Raw genomic sequence first — 11113 nt, 5'->3', positions numbered from 1 at the left:
TCCTTTGATCTGGGGCTCTGGGACCTGTGATGCTTCACACCAGCGTCTGGGACAGGTTTGCAGAGGCATTTTGGAGGCAGGCTGCCTGCTGCTGAGGCTTTTTTGGGGACAAGGACACGTTTGCCACCACGACCAGGCTGAGCTCACCAGTCTCAGCCGAGCAGAAGGTGGCAGATGCCCCAGCAGCACCCTGTGCACTGCCCACCCTGCGCTGGCTGGCTGTGGACGTGCTCAGCTCCCCGGCTGGTGCTGGCTGGGGACCTGCAGCTGCGGCACCGCGTGCACGCTGGGCAGCTGGAGCAGTGGTGACAGCACAGCCCTGCAGGACATGGGCCAGCCCGGCCACCTGCGTCCCCTTATTAGCGAGCTCCCTGGGGACAGCAGCAGGCCACGTGCCCCGGCAGGGGTGCCAGGCTGCTCAGAGGGGTGGCAGGGGGACGATGGGGCTGGGAATGCCTCTGTGCCCTGTCCCCAGGCACGGGGAAGCAGTGTGGGGCTGGCTCTGATGTGGCACTGCACAGCAGCAGGGTGGTTTGGGGACAGACCCACGTGTCCCGGGGTGTCCCAGGGGTTGGGGAGCAAGGGGCGGGGGGAGCAAGGAAGAAAGGGACCCCCACACGGATTTCACCCCAGGAGAGTGCAGCATCGCCTCCTGCAGCATCCTGGCTACAGGTGCCCAAACCACCCACCAGCTCCTCCTTCCACCATCCTCTTCCTCCGGGCAATGGGTGCCTGGATTTTCTCCGTGGGGTTGACTGGACGGCACCGCCGTGGTCTGCACCCAGCGGCAGCTCCTGGGGAATTGCAGCCATGGGGAGGAAACCCACTGGGGCAGGCGAGCCCCCCTTTGCTGTCAGCCTGCTTCCTGCAGACCAAGTGCCACCAGCAGCTTTCGCTGGGTGCTCCAGGGATGCGGCCAGCCCTGGAAGAGCCTCCAGCCTTAAAACACCTCCTGGGTGCCTGTTGTGTCTCTGTGGGGTTATTCCAGGCTTCCCAGACCCGCTGCAAGCAGCCTCTTCCCAGCACCCAGCCTTCACCGCCGCTCTTCCTGCTCACAGCCTCCACCGGGCAGCAGCGGGGTCCCCCCCAAAAATTTTGGGGACCTCATACAATCAGCATGCAGAGGGTGGTTGGACACAGCTGTTTAATGGACACCTCCCCGTACAGCGTGCAGGCTGCGGCGCCCCATCCCCGGCGCCTTGCTCCCCGCGCCCCACCTCGGTCCCAGCACCCAAAATTATCCCCAATGGCGCTGCCGCATCTCCCGGCCTCGAGCACGGCCGACAAACGGGGAGCGCGGTTGCCGCGGCGAGGCCGCGGAGGCGGCACGTGGCTGTGGGTTGAGGTCCCGGCCTCCATGCTCGGGGGGCAGGGAGGGGACGAGGCTCAAAGGGCTCCAGCGCCTTCCCCTCCTGGCCTCCAGCCTCGACCCTGCCCTGCAGCCTCCCCCCAATGGAGCCTCCCCCCCCCCCCCGGCCTCCTCTTGCGGGGGCCTCCAGGGCACCGAGCTCCCGCCCTGCCTCCCCCCAGCCAATCGCAGCCCACCACCCGTCCCTCGCGGCCAATCCGACGCGGAGGCAGGTGGAGAAGCGGAGCGTCGTCTCCCCCCCCGCCAGCCAATCAGCAGCTGGCTCCCCCCCTAGGGCAGGCAGCGGGGAGCCGCGCGGGATTGGCGGGCGGGGCGAAGCGGGCGGGGCCTCAGCCAATGGGGAAGGGGGTTGTGGGGCGGGTTGCCATGGCAACGGGGCTCTTGCTTCCCTTCCCCTCGCTGCCATGGGGGAAGGCGTCGCCGGCCAAGATGGCGCCGGGGCGGGCGGGGCGGGCAGGGCGGGCGCTAGGCGGGCGGCTGCAGGTGGACGGCGGCGCTGTTGGGGCGGGCGGCCAGGATGTAGGCAACGTTATCCCGCAGGAAGCCCGGCCAGTCGACGCGCCTGTGGGGCAGAGACCCGCAGTCACCCCCAAATATATCCCCCAAATAAATATCCCCCAAATAAATAGCACCGGGGGTGCTCACCCCCCATCGCCCACCCGCCCGCCACCCCGTTCCCCATCCCTCACCGGGCGTCCTCCTGCTCGGCGGCCAGCAGCGTCTTCTCCTGGCTCTTGGCGCTGCCGCTGCTGGCGGGGCTGCTCTCCGACATGGGTCCCACATGGCTGATGCTGCAGGGAGGGAGGCAGGGTGCTGGTTATCCCCGCCGCCCCTTCCTCCAGTGAGTTTACCCCCGCCACGGGTGTCCCCGTACCTGACGTTGCAGGACGGCGTCTCCTTCTGGTGCTTGCGGAACCAGGCGTGCCGAGCCTTGTGGCACTCGCCCTCGCCGATGAAGCCGTCGCCGTCCTGGTCCAGCGCCAGGAAGGCTGCACGTGCCCGCTCACGCTCCTTGGCCGTCAGCAGCCGCAGCAGCGAGTTCTAGATGATGGGAGGGGGAAGAATTGAACAGGGGAACACCCCTGACCAGGTTTGGGGACCCCCTTCACCGACTGGGGAAGATTTGAGCAAAGCCGTGGTTGGTTATATCAGGGATATAACCCTGATATATCAGGGTTATATATCAGGGTTATATATCAGGGTTATATCAGGGATATATCAGGGTTATATATCAGGGTTATATATCAGGGTTATATCAGGGATATATCAGGGTTATATATCAGGGTTATATCAGGGTTATATATCAGGGATATATCAGGGTTATATATCAGGGATATATCAGGGATATATCAGGGTTATATCAGGGTTATATATCAGGGATATATCAGGGTTATATCAGGGTTATATATCAGGGATATATCAGGGTTATATATCAGGGATATATCAGGGTTATATCAGGGATATAACCAACTGCAGTGGGTAACCCAGCGGTGGTTTATAACCCACCAACAGGGATATAACCAACTGCAGTGGGTAACCCAGCCCCGGCACCGCGGCCATACCTGCGGGCGGAGTTTCTGCAGCAGCTGGATGGACTCGTGGGAGAGGAAATCCGGCCACTCGACGTGCCCCTTCTTGTCGGGATCCAGGGCGGAGAATTGCAGGGTGGCCGCTTCCTCCTGCGCCTCCCCCATGGGCTGCTCAAACTGCTGCTTGTGCACCAGGTGCTTGTAGTGCAGGAAGTCGTCCAGCGTCAGGCAGGTGTCTGCGGGGGCAGGTTTGGGGCATCCCTTCCGCCAGCCTTCCCCCTGGGAGCGCCATGCATCCCTCCCACCCCCCCCCTGCTTCCTTGACCGCTACGGGGGACCCGAGGCTGGTGCCCTTAGCAGAGCTTTTTACCTTCTGCTGGTCAGGGCAGCGGTGAGACCCTCACCCAAGGGGTGAGGGAGGGCTCTGCCCATCCCTGCACGGGGAGGGTGCGCACCTGGAATGATCTTGCACTGCCGCAAAGTCTCCATCAGGCTGTACATCTCCTCCTCCGTCAGCAGGAGATTGAGGTTGTCCTAGAGGGGGAAGATGGGGGGTGGGCGTTAGCATATGGCCGCTGGGGGGAGGTGGGGAGGGGTTGGTGTCATAGCATCACAGAGTGTTTTGGGTAGGAAGGGACCTTAAAGACCACCTAACTCCAACCCCCTGCCATGGGCAGGACACCTCCCACCAGCCCAGGCTGCCCCCAGCCCCATCCAGCCTGGCCTTGAGCACTGCCAGGGATGGGGCAGCCACAGCTCCTCTGGGCAGCCTGGGACAGGGCCTCACCACCCTCAAAATAAAGAATTTCTTCCAAATATCTAAATCTCTTAATATCTTGTCTACGGGCACTCACGCAGTAGTAGCAGCTCCAGCCGGTCTCGGTGTGCGCGGTCTCCGTCACCTCCACAGCGCTGTCGTTCTGCAGGTAGCCCATGCGGCGCAGGCAGCCGTCGTGGTACACCCGGCTGCAGACGCGGCAGGGGAAGAGGCTCTCGGCCGTCCACACCTCGCAGATCTCACACATCTCATCGTTGAGGATCTGCGGAGCGGTGGGCAGCAGAGATTCAGCACCCTGCTCGGAGAGCAAGCGTGGGTGCTCCCCGACAGGAGGGCAACACATCGCGGGTGGGGATGGGTGTAGGGGTGCCAAGGGGATGGGAGGGCAGGTTTGTGGGGTGGTGGCACAGTCAGCAGGTGGGTGGTGGGGTCACGGCTGGCTTGCTGGCCATTTGGGGTTAGAGGAGGGGGCATGAGTCCCTAGGAAGGTGGATGGATATGGCTGTAGGGCCATAAGAATGGATGGACTGTGTCCACGCATGGTCCATCCGCTGCTGGCTGGACTATAGGGCTGGGGGGGGGGGTGGAAGTTTTGACCTGTGTTTTGGCTGGTTGTAGGCACGGACAGAGCTGTAAGGTTGTAGGTTGGCTGCGATGCGGGCTTGTGCTTGTGGGTGGTTGTTTGGGTAGGGCTGAAGCTGGGGGTGGGCTGTAGGATCACAGGTGTGCGTGGATAAGCTATGGGGTTGTAGATAACTGGGCTGTGAGGGCTGTAGGTGTGGATGGCCAGGCTGGTCCATACACACAGAGCACTGCTCCTGCTTCCAGCCTCTGCTCCCCAACACCTTGCTCTGAGGACGCTGCCACTACCTGGTGAGCACCGTGGATGCCTGCAGACCCCCTTCACGTCTCCAACCCCAACCTCATCCCTCCCACCCCGGCCCCACGCTCAGCTGCTCGCCTGCTCCCGCTGCTCCAGGCTGATGTCCGGGGGCTCGTCATCGTGCAGCTCCCGCTGCGGCCGGATGAAGGCGGGCGGCGTGAACCTGTTGGCTCGATCAAACTCCTCCGGCTCCACGCCCCGGCCGTCCCGCAGCCTCTCCCACGCCGCCTTGCTGGCGCTGCCCTCCTCCGGCTGCGAGGGCCCCGCGGGTGCTTCCTCCTCTCCCTCTTGCACCGTCTGCTCCAGCGTCCCGCGGCGCGTGCCCCCAGCCTCCGCCCGCCGCCGTGCCGCCGGCTGCTCCCGCAGCCCGTCCTTGAAGGCTGACACGGCCAAGCTGACCTTCTGCACCTTCTCCACCGTCTGCCGCCTCGACATCAACACCCCCATGGCTCTGCGAGGGGTGGGGAAGGCGCTGAGGTCTTTCGGTGCAATGCAGCACGCAGCTGCTGCACCATCGAGCCAAGCTGCTGGCCCCAAAAATGCGTCCCGATGGCTGCGTGACCGCCACACAGTGCTGCAGTGGTGGGCGTGGGGAGATGGACCCAAACCTATGTGAAGACCTGGCCTTGGAGGGTCTGAGTGCTGGGGGCATGCTGCCTCACCCATCCCATCCCTGCAGGCTCCAGCTTACCCAGTAATGCTTCCAGACCCTTCCCACACCAAACCAGTAGATCCCGGAGGGCTGGGACCAGCTGCGACCCTGCCCCTTGCTTGCAGAAAAAGAAAAAGCCTCTTAGGCCAGCCAAGGGTGAGACGTGTCCTCCCAGCAGTTCTGCTCAGGGCTAGGGCATGGTTCTCCCACCTTCCCTAAATTTCCTAATTCCCTAAATTTCTCTTCACCTGGCACTTGGTGACAGCGATGAGGCAGGGGGACATCAGCGCAGCTATCTCCCAGCCCCTCCAGCCTCTGTGGTGTGCCAGGAGGCAGGGAGGTCCCCGGGGGAGCGGGATTAATTAGCACCACACGTGCACACAGGGATTTCGTAGCTGCAGGAGGCCCGAGTGCTGCAGCAGGGAGCCTCGGTGCGGTAATTACAGCTGCCCTACATCGGAGCAGGGTTGTGCGGGCCAACAGCAGCTCTGGGTCACGTTTGTGCCAGAGCAGCCACGCAGCAGAAGCTCAGCCCCACGCTCACACCCAGCCAGCCCCGTGCACGCACACACTCAGGTGTGCAAACCCAAACACCACTGCGTACACGCGCACGCAGGTGGCTTCCCGGCCCCCCACCCCGGGACCATCTGCGCTCATGCCCACGCGCGGCGCCGGGTGTGCAACACGTGGGCCCCGTCCTGTGTGCGGGGGCACACGCGTGTGCCCCCCCCCGGGAGCCACACTGTGGGCTTGGCACACCTCTGTGCAGCGTGCAGGTGTGCGCAGGGGTATTTGCACCCCGGGTCCTTGCACCCAGCTTGGTTCTGGCACCCGGTGCGGCAAAGGTGGGAGCGGGGGTGAGCTGGAGGCACGTGTCCAAGCTATCACAGCAGCATCGCTGCGGCTGTGCCGGCGGGGGGGGAGACACCTGGGTGTCTCTGCCTCCTCGCAGCATGGCCACCCCCTGCCCGGGAGGCTCAGGAACCCAATGGGCTTGGGTAGGTTCAGCATTTTTCTGGGCAGCACTGCAGATCTGCCTGTGAGCTGCTGAGATGAGGGGCACAGCAGGTAGAGCCCCCTCCCCCGGCCTCAAGAGCTGCCTTCGCAGGTCTCGTGGAGAAGAGCCAAAAGAGAGGAGAGCCTCAGCTCGCTGTGCACCAGTCTCCCCAGTAGCTGCACTGGTGTTCATGATCCCCAGCGTGGCAGTAGACCTGGAGGGTCCCAGCCCACCTCCCTGCCTCCAGCCCCCTCCCAAGGCCACCTTGTGTGTCCCCTCTCACCAGCACTGAGTCCAGAGGCTGTCACACTCCTGTCATGGCTTGTGTCTGTTCTCAGCCCTGCTGGCCTCCCTGCATGGACCCCTTGCAGTCTGCCTTCGCACCCAGCCAGGTTTTTTGCCCCTCTCCCTCACCCTGGCACAGGATGCCTGCACATCTCGGGGCTGAACGGCTTCACCCCTATCTCCATCACCCAGCCAGACCCAGGCCCAAAGCTCCCCAGACACCTCAGTGCTGCATTGCTCTCCCCAGAACCCCCCCCCAGGATGTGCTGGGGGGGGGGACATCACCCCCACACAGCGCCTCTCCCCACCCTGGGGCTCCACACTCTAGCTTCGGGTCCAGCCAAGAGGCTCTCGGTGTCCCCGCCTCTCCTGGTGGCCTCTGGATGCAGGGGGACCAGAGGCACCCCTTCCCATAGCAGCCCAGACCCCTGCATCCCACCATGGCCACATCCTGCCCCCCAAATCCAGTGTCCCCACATATCCCCGAGGTAATCCAGCTCCATTTGCTGTTAGCAGCTGCCCTGCAAGGTGCCCAGTGGTCTGGGATCTGGTGTCACCGCCCTGCTCACCTTGGCACAAACACGGGGCCTGTTTTTAGGTTGCCCCCATCAACGAGATAAATCTGGGACGGAGCTGGCTGCGAACTCCCGGCTGCACCAAGCCTTGCCAGGGGCTATCACAGCGATCGTGGGCACCTTCCCCTCTTCCCTTCCCTCGCCCTGCTCATCTGTATCCTGCCTCATTCCCCCGGGCTGCCCCACTTCCCTGCACTCTTCTGAAGAGAAACGCTTCTTGCTGCTTCATCCCTGGAGCAAAACACAGCCAGGAAGCACTTCATCCTCCTAGCACCGATGGCTCATCCTTCCCAGCCCCACGGGGCTCTCTGCGTGGGGAAACCGAGGCATGGCCGGGATGGGGCTGCTGGCCAGCACGGAGGCACTGCTGGGGGTGCCAGCATCAGCTGGAAGAAATTCTTTATTTTGAGGGTGGTGAGGGTGGCAGTGGGTGGGTGCAGCGCGGCGCGGTGTGGGCGTTGTGGTGGCTGGGAGCACGGGAGGGATGATTTGGGGGTGGACGTGTTACGGCACGGCTGGGAGCGTGGGGCGGGTGTTACGGCCTGGTGGTGGTGGGGGGGGGTTGGACGGGGCTGTGGGTGCTGGGGGGGCTGCTGCAGGGGCTGTGGGTGCAGGTTTTGGGTGGGGGGTGGGATGCTGCAGCATCTCTCTGGGCAAGGCGAGGGCCAGCGGGTGCTTGGTGTGGTGCGCCATGAGCAGGGTCCTTGGCACACCTTGTAGCATCCTCGAGGGGATGCAGGAGGGGTGTGAAGGAGCAGGACCCCCCCCCAGCTCCTGGCTGTTGAGGAAAGATGCCCCTGGACCCCCCTGCCCCAAGCTGGCTCCCACGGGCCAGGCCAGTTCCCTGCCCTCATGAAGCTCTTCGTGGTTTTACCCCCAGCACCGTGCCCGCGAGAGTCCTGGGGCCGCTGCCCTGTGGGGGGCAGAATTAGGGACGGGGTGCCAATGGGGTGCTGACACCCTGGGGACCCCAGGAGCCACAGCAGCTTGGTCTGAAGGGCACGGAGCAGAGCAGGGAGGAGTCAACGCAGCTCTGGCACAGCCCTGCCCGATGCTGCCTGCCGGGGCACCCCGCAGCCCACCCCCTGAGCTGACTGGGGCAGCCGGGGGGTCCCCAGAGGGTTCCAGCAGCACCCCCTTGTCCCCTCTCCTTGTCGGATGGCACACGCCGGGACCAGGGCACTGCTGGGGCTGCTGCTGGGAGGTGACCCCATTGCAGCAGGACAGAGGGGTCGGTGGCATCCGATGCTGGTGGCACCCTCCCCACCCTCTGCAGGGGCGCAGGAGCCTGGTGGGGAGGTCTGGGGGAGGTGGGCAAAGCCCCAGCTGTGCTGTGCCCCCCTCCTGGGGACACCCAGCCGGCGGCTGCTCTCCCTGCGGGATCCGGCTGCCCGTCCTGCCGCACCACGGCTGATTTTATAGGTGTGTCGCACGTTTCCATCTCCCAGAGGGGGATGAAAATGCCGTGACAGCAGAGTCCCTTCCCCTGCAGCAGACACAGCTCCCGCCCAGCTCCCCACTTCTCCTCGTCTCCCTCCCCAGCACCCACATCAGGACCCCCGACGCCTGCGCAGGACCCTCCGCCATCCACACCCCCGCTCCATCCCAGGCACCCCATCCCAGCACACCATCACCCTCCCCGGCACCAGGACCCCAGGGTCACCCACCCACGGGTGTTGGGATGTGCAGCCAGTAAAAAAAAAAAAAAATAAAATAAAATAAAAAAGAAGCCAAAAAGCCACTTACCAGGGTCAGGGTCCTGCTTGGGAGCAGCACGAGCCCTAGAGAGCTTCCCAGGCGATGCCCATGGCAGCTGCTCCCGGCCACCACCTCCTCGGGTCCCGCGGGCGCTCACCGCATCCCGCACCAGGGGGACACAGCGGCGAGGCTGGGACGCAGGGAGCCAGAAGAGCTGGGTGCTCACTGCTGGAGGATGCAGGAGACGGCGAGATGCTGGGAGCGGATGCCTGTGTCTAGCACACACACACACGCGCGCGCACGCACGCTCGCTCACACACACACACACACACGCGGAGGAAGCAGGGAGCTTGTGACTGGGGCTGAGCAGATGCAGCCTGGTTTGCTGTCCCTGTACCAATTGCTGCCTGAGCCGTGTTAAACAGCTCTCTGAGAGATGAGGCTTTTTTTTTTTTTTTTTTTAACCAGGCTGACGTTTTCTGGGAGATACCAATAAAAGCTTTCCCTGCATCTCCTCTGGCCCCGAGGCTGAGCTCCTTTTCTTAGAGACAACCTCAAGGACTACGGAGATGGGGTTGCATGGGTGTGGAGGATCAGAGGGCTCCCCTGTGTGCAGACGGGGTCTTCCCCACACGGAGCCCCAGCCACGATCTGCCTGAGGCCACTTTAACCCATTGCCTGCTGCTCACCCTGTGGAGCAGGGATGTGCTGGCTCCATCCAGCCCCATGTGCCCGGTGCAATGCAGCGTGAGGAGTTTTGGCTCTCCTGGTCCCCAGGACTGGGTGGGTGCACGCTGCAGGGCTGCAGCAGGGCTGGGGGCTCGTGGAGGTGGTGGGGAAGGAGGGAGGACGCTGTGCTGGTAAGGAAGGTGCAGCCCCAAAGTGCCATTTCTGAGGGTGGGACATTTGCTCCATGTGCACCCCCCACGGTCACTCAGCCTTCCTGGGGTGGGTGTCACTGGCTGGGGGTCTACTATCCTGTTCTGGAGGTGCCCGCTGTACCTGGAGGTGATTTAGGGTGCCAGGGTCTCAGAGCCCTCTGGGGAGCAGCTTCCAGCAGTGCTCTGGGTGTCCCTGCTTGAGCTGGGGTTGGACCAGATGACCTCCAGGGGCCTCTTCCCCCCTCAACCATTCTGTGAGTCGGTGCATCAACGGTGGGACCTCTGGAGAACCCCCTCACCCCTTCCCTTCTGGTCCCTGACCACCGTCTGGGCTGGGCTGACTCCCGTCAGCCCTGGAGCTGGTGGCCCTGCGGCTCCTCGCCACGTGCCAGCCCCGTGGGAGCTGACAGCGGCCCCGCTTCTGCTGCACCAGCTGCAGCTTTCCACCGCGCCTCCGTAAAGACCTTTCGCATCCTCCCACACCCGACCAGCAGCGAGCTGAGGCAGGCTGCAGCTCGTGGCATCCATGGCAGCACCCGGCTGCTGCACCGGCACCCGAGCTGTGCCGTGGCTGCCTTCCGTGGTGTCTGCAGATGCACAGAGCCGTGCTCCAGGCGGGATTCATCCTGCCTGCTCCTTGTGCTGTCAAGTCCTGTTCTGCCTCGCTCCGTTGGCTGCGGAGCTTTGCGGAGAGTCCTGTGGCCCTGCCCTGGCCCTGGGTGCATGAAACCCTTCTGAGGATGCTCCCCTTTAGGGTGAATCTTGCATTAAGTGGTGAGCAGAGTGGAAGGGTGGTGGGGTGCACGTGGTGCAGAGAGGGACGGAGAAAGGGGAGGTGAGCTGTAAATGGGGCCAGAGGAAAACATCTCTGCAGCCAAGCCCTGGCCCCAGAGGACTGGGGAAGGGAGAGGCGGTGGAAGACTGTGCTGGGAGGTTGGAAGAGCATTAAGTGCTTCTGCGGGGAGAGCCATGCCCTGTCAGGCCCACGGATGAGAGCAATGATTCCTGGAAAAGCAAAGGCGAGAGGAGCCCATTCCCCTGCTCAAGCTGCCGGGGGGATCAAGCTGCCATCCCTTCCTCGATGCCAGCATGGCCTGGGGGATTTGCTCCCTTGGGTAGCATGTCCAGATGCCCACTCCTAGCAAGATTCAGAGCCTGCTTGGGGCACTCAGCAGGCTCCACCACATGCAGGATGCAGGATGTGGGATGCAGGATGCGGGATGTGGGATGCGGGATGCAGGATGCGGGATGCTCTTGCATCCCCAGGGTCCCCTGCCCCTCTCTGCAAACCCCCAGTGCATCGGAGCAGGCACGATGGCAACAGGCTGGGAAAGCTCTTGGCATTGCAGGCAGCGCCGGGCTGCTGGGGGAGGGCTGCAGGGGTGGAGGTGAGAGCTGAGCTGCCGCGGGAATGTGCATTTTCGTCAGCTCTCTCTCTTCCCCCCCCCCCCTTTTACCCCTCCCCA

General features: G+C 63.7%; 1 protein-coding gene across 1 annotated transcript; it reads right to left on the bottom strand.

Annotated features, from left to right (window-relative positions):
- Window positions 1-1127: 1127 nt before the first annotated feature.
- PHF24 (PHD finger protein 24) lies at window positions 1128-9221 on the bottom strand. The gene is made up of 8 exons (XM_068667428.1): window positions 8815-9221; window positions 4638-5010; window positions 3753-3938; window positions 3354-3432; window positions 2932-3134; window positions 2244-2410; window positions 2059-2160; window positions 1128-1931 (listed from the first exon to the last, which is right to left on the bottom strand). The coding sequence occupies exons 2-8, from the start codon at window positions 5004-5006 to the stop codon at window positions 1835-1837; spliced, it is 1203 nt and encodes a 400-aa protein (XP_068523529.1). The 5' UTR covers window positions 5007-5010; window positions 8815-9221; the 3' UTR covers window positions 1128-1834.
- Window positions 9222-11113: the final 1892 nt, after the last annotated feature.

Source organism: Anas acuta, chromosome Z, assembly GCF_963932015.1.
Source record: "Anas acuta chromosome Z, bAnaAcu1.1, whole genome shotgun sequence".
Taxonomy (NCBI): Eukaryota; Metazoa; Chordata; class Aves; order Anseriformes; family Anatidae; genus Anas; species Anas acuta.
Note: the sequence above shows the minus strand (reverse complement) of the source record. Positions and strands in the feature narration are given on the sequence as shown.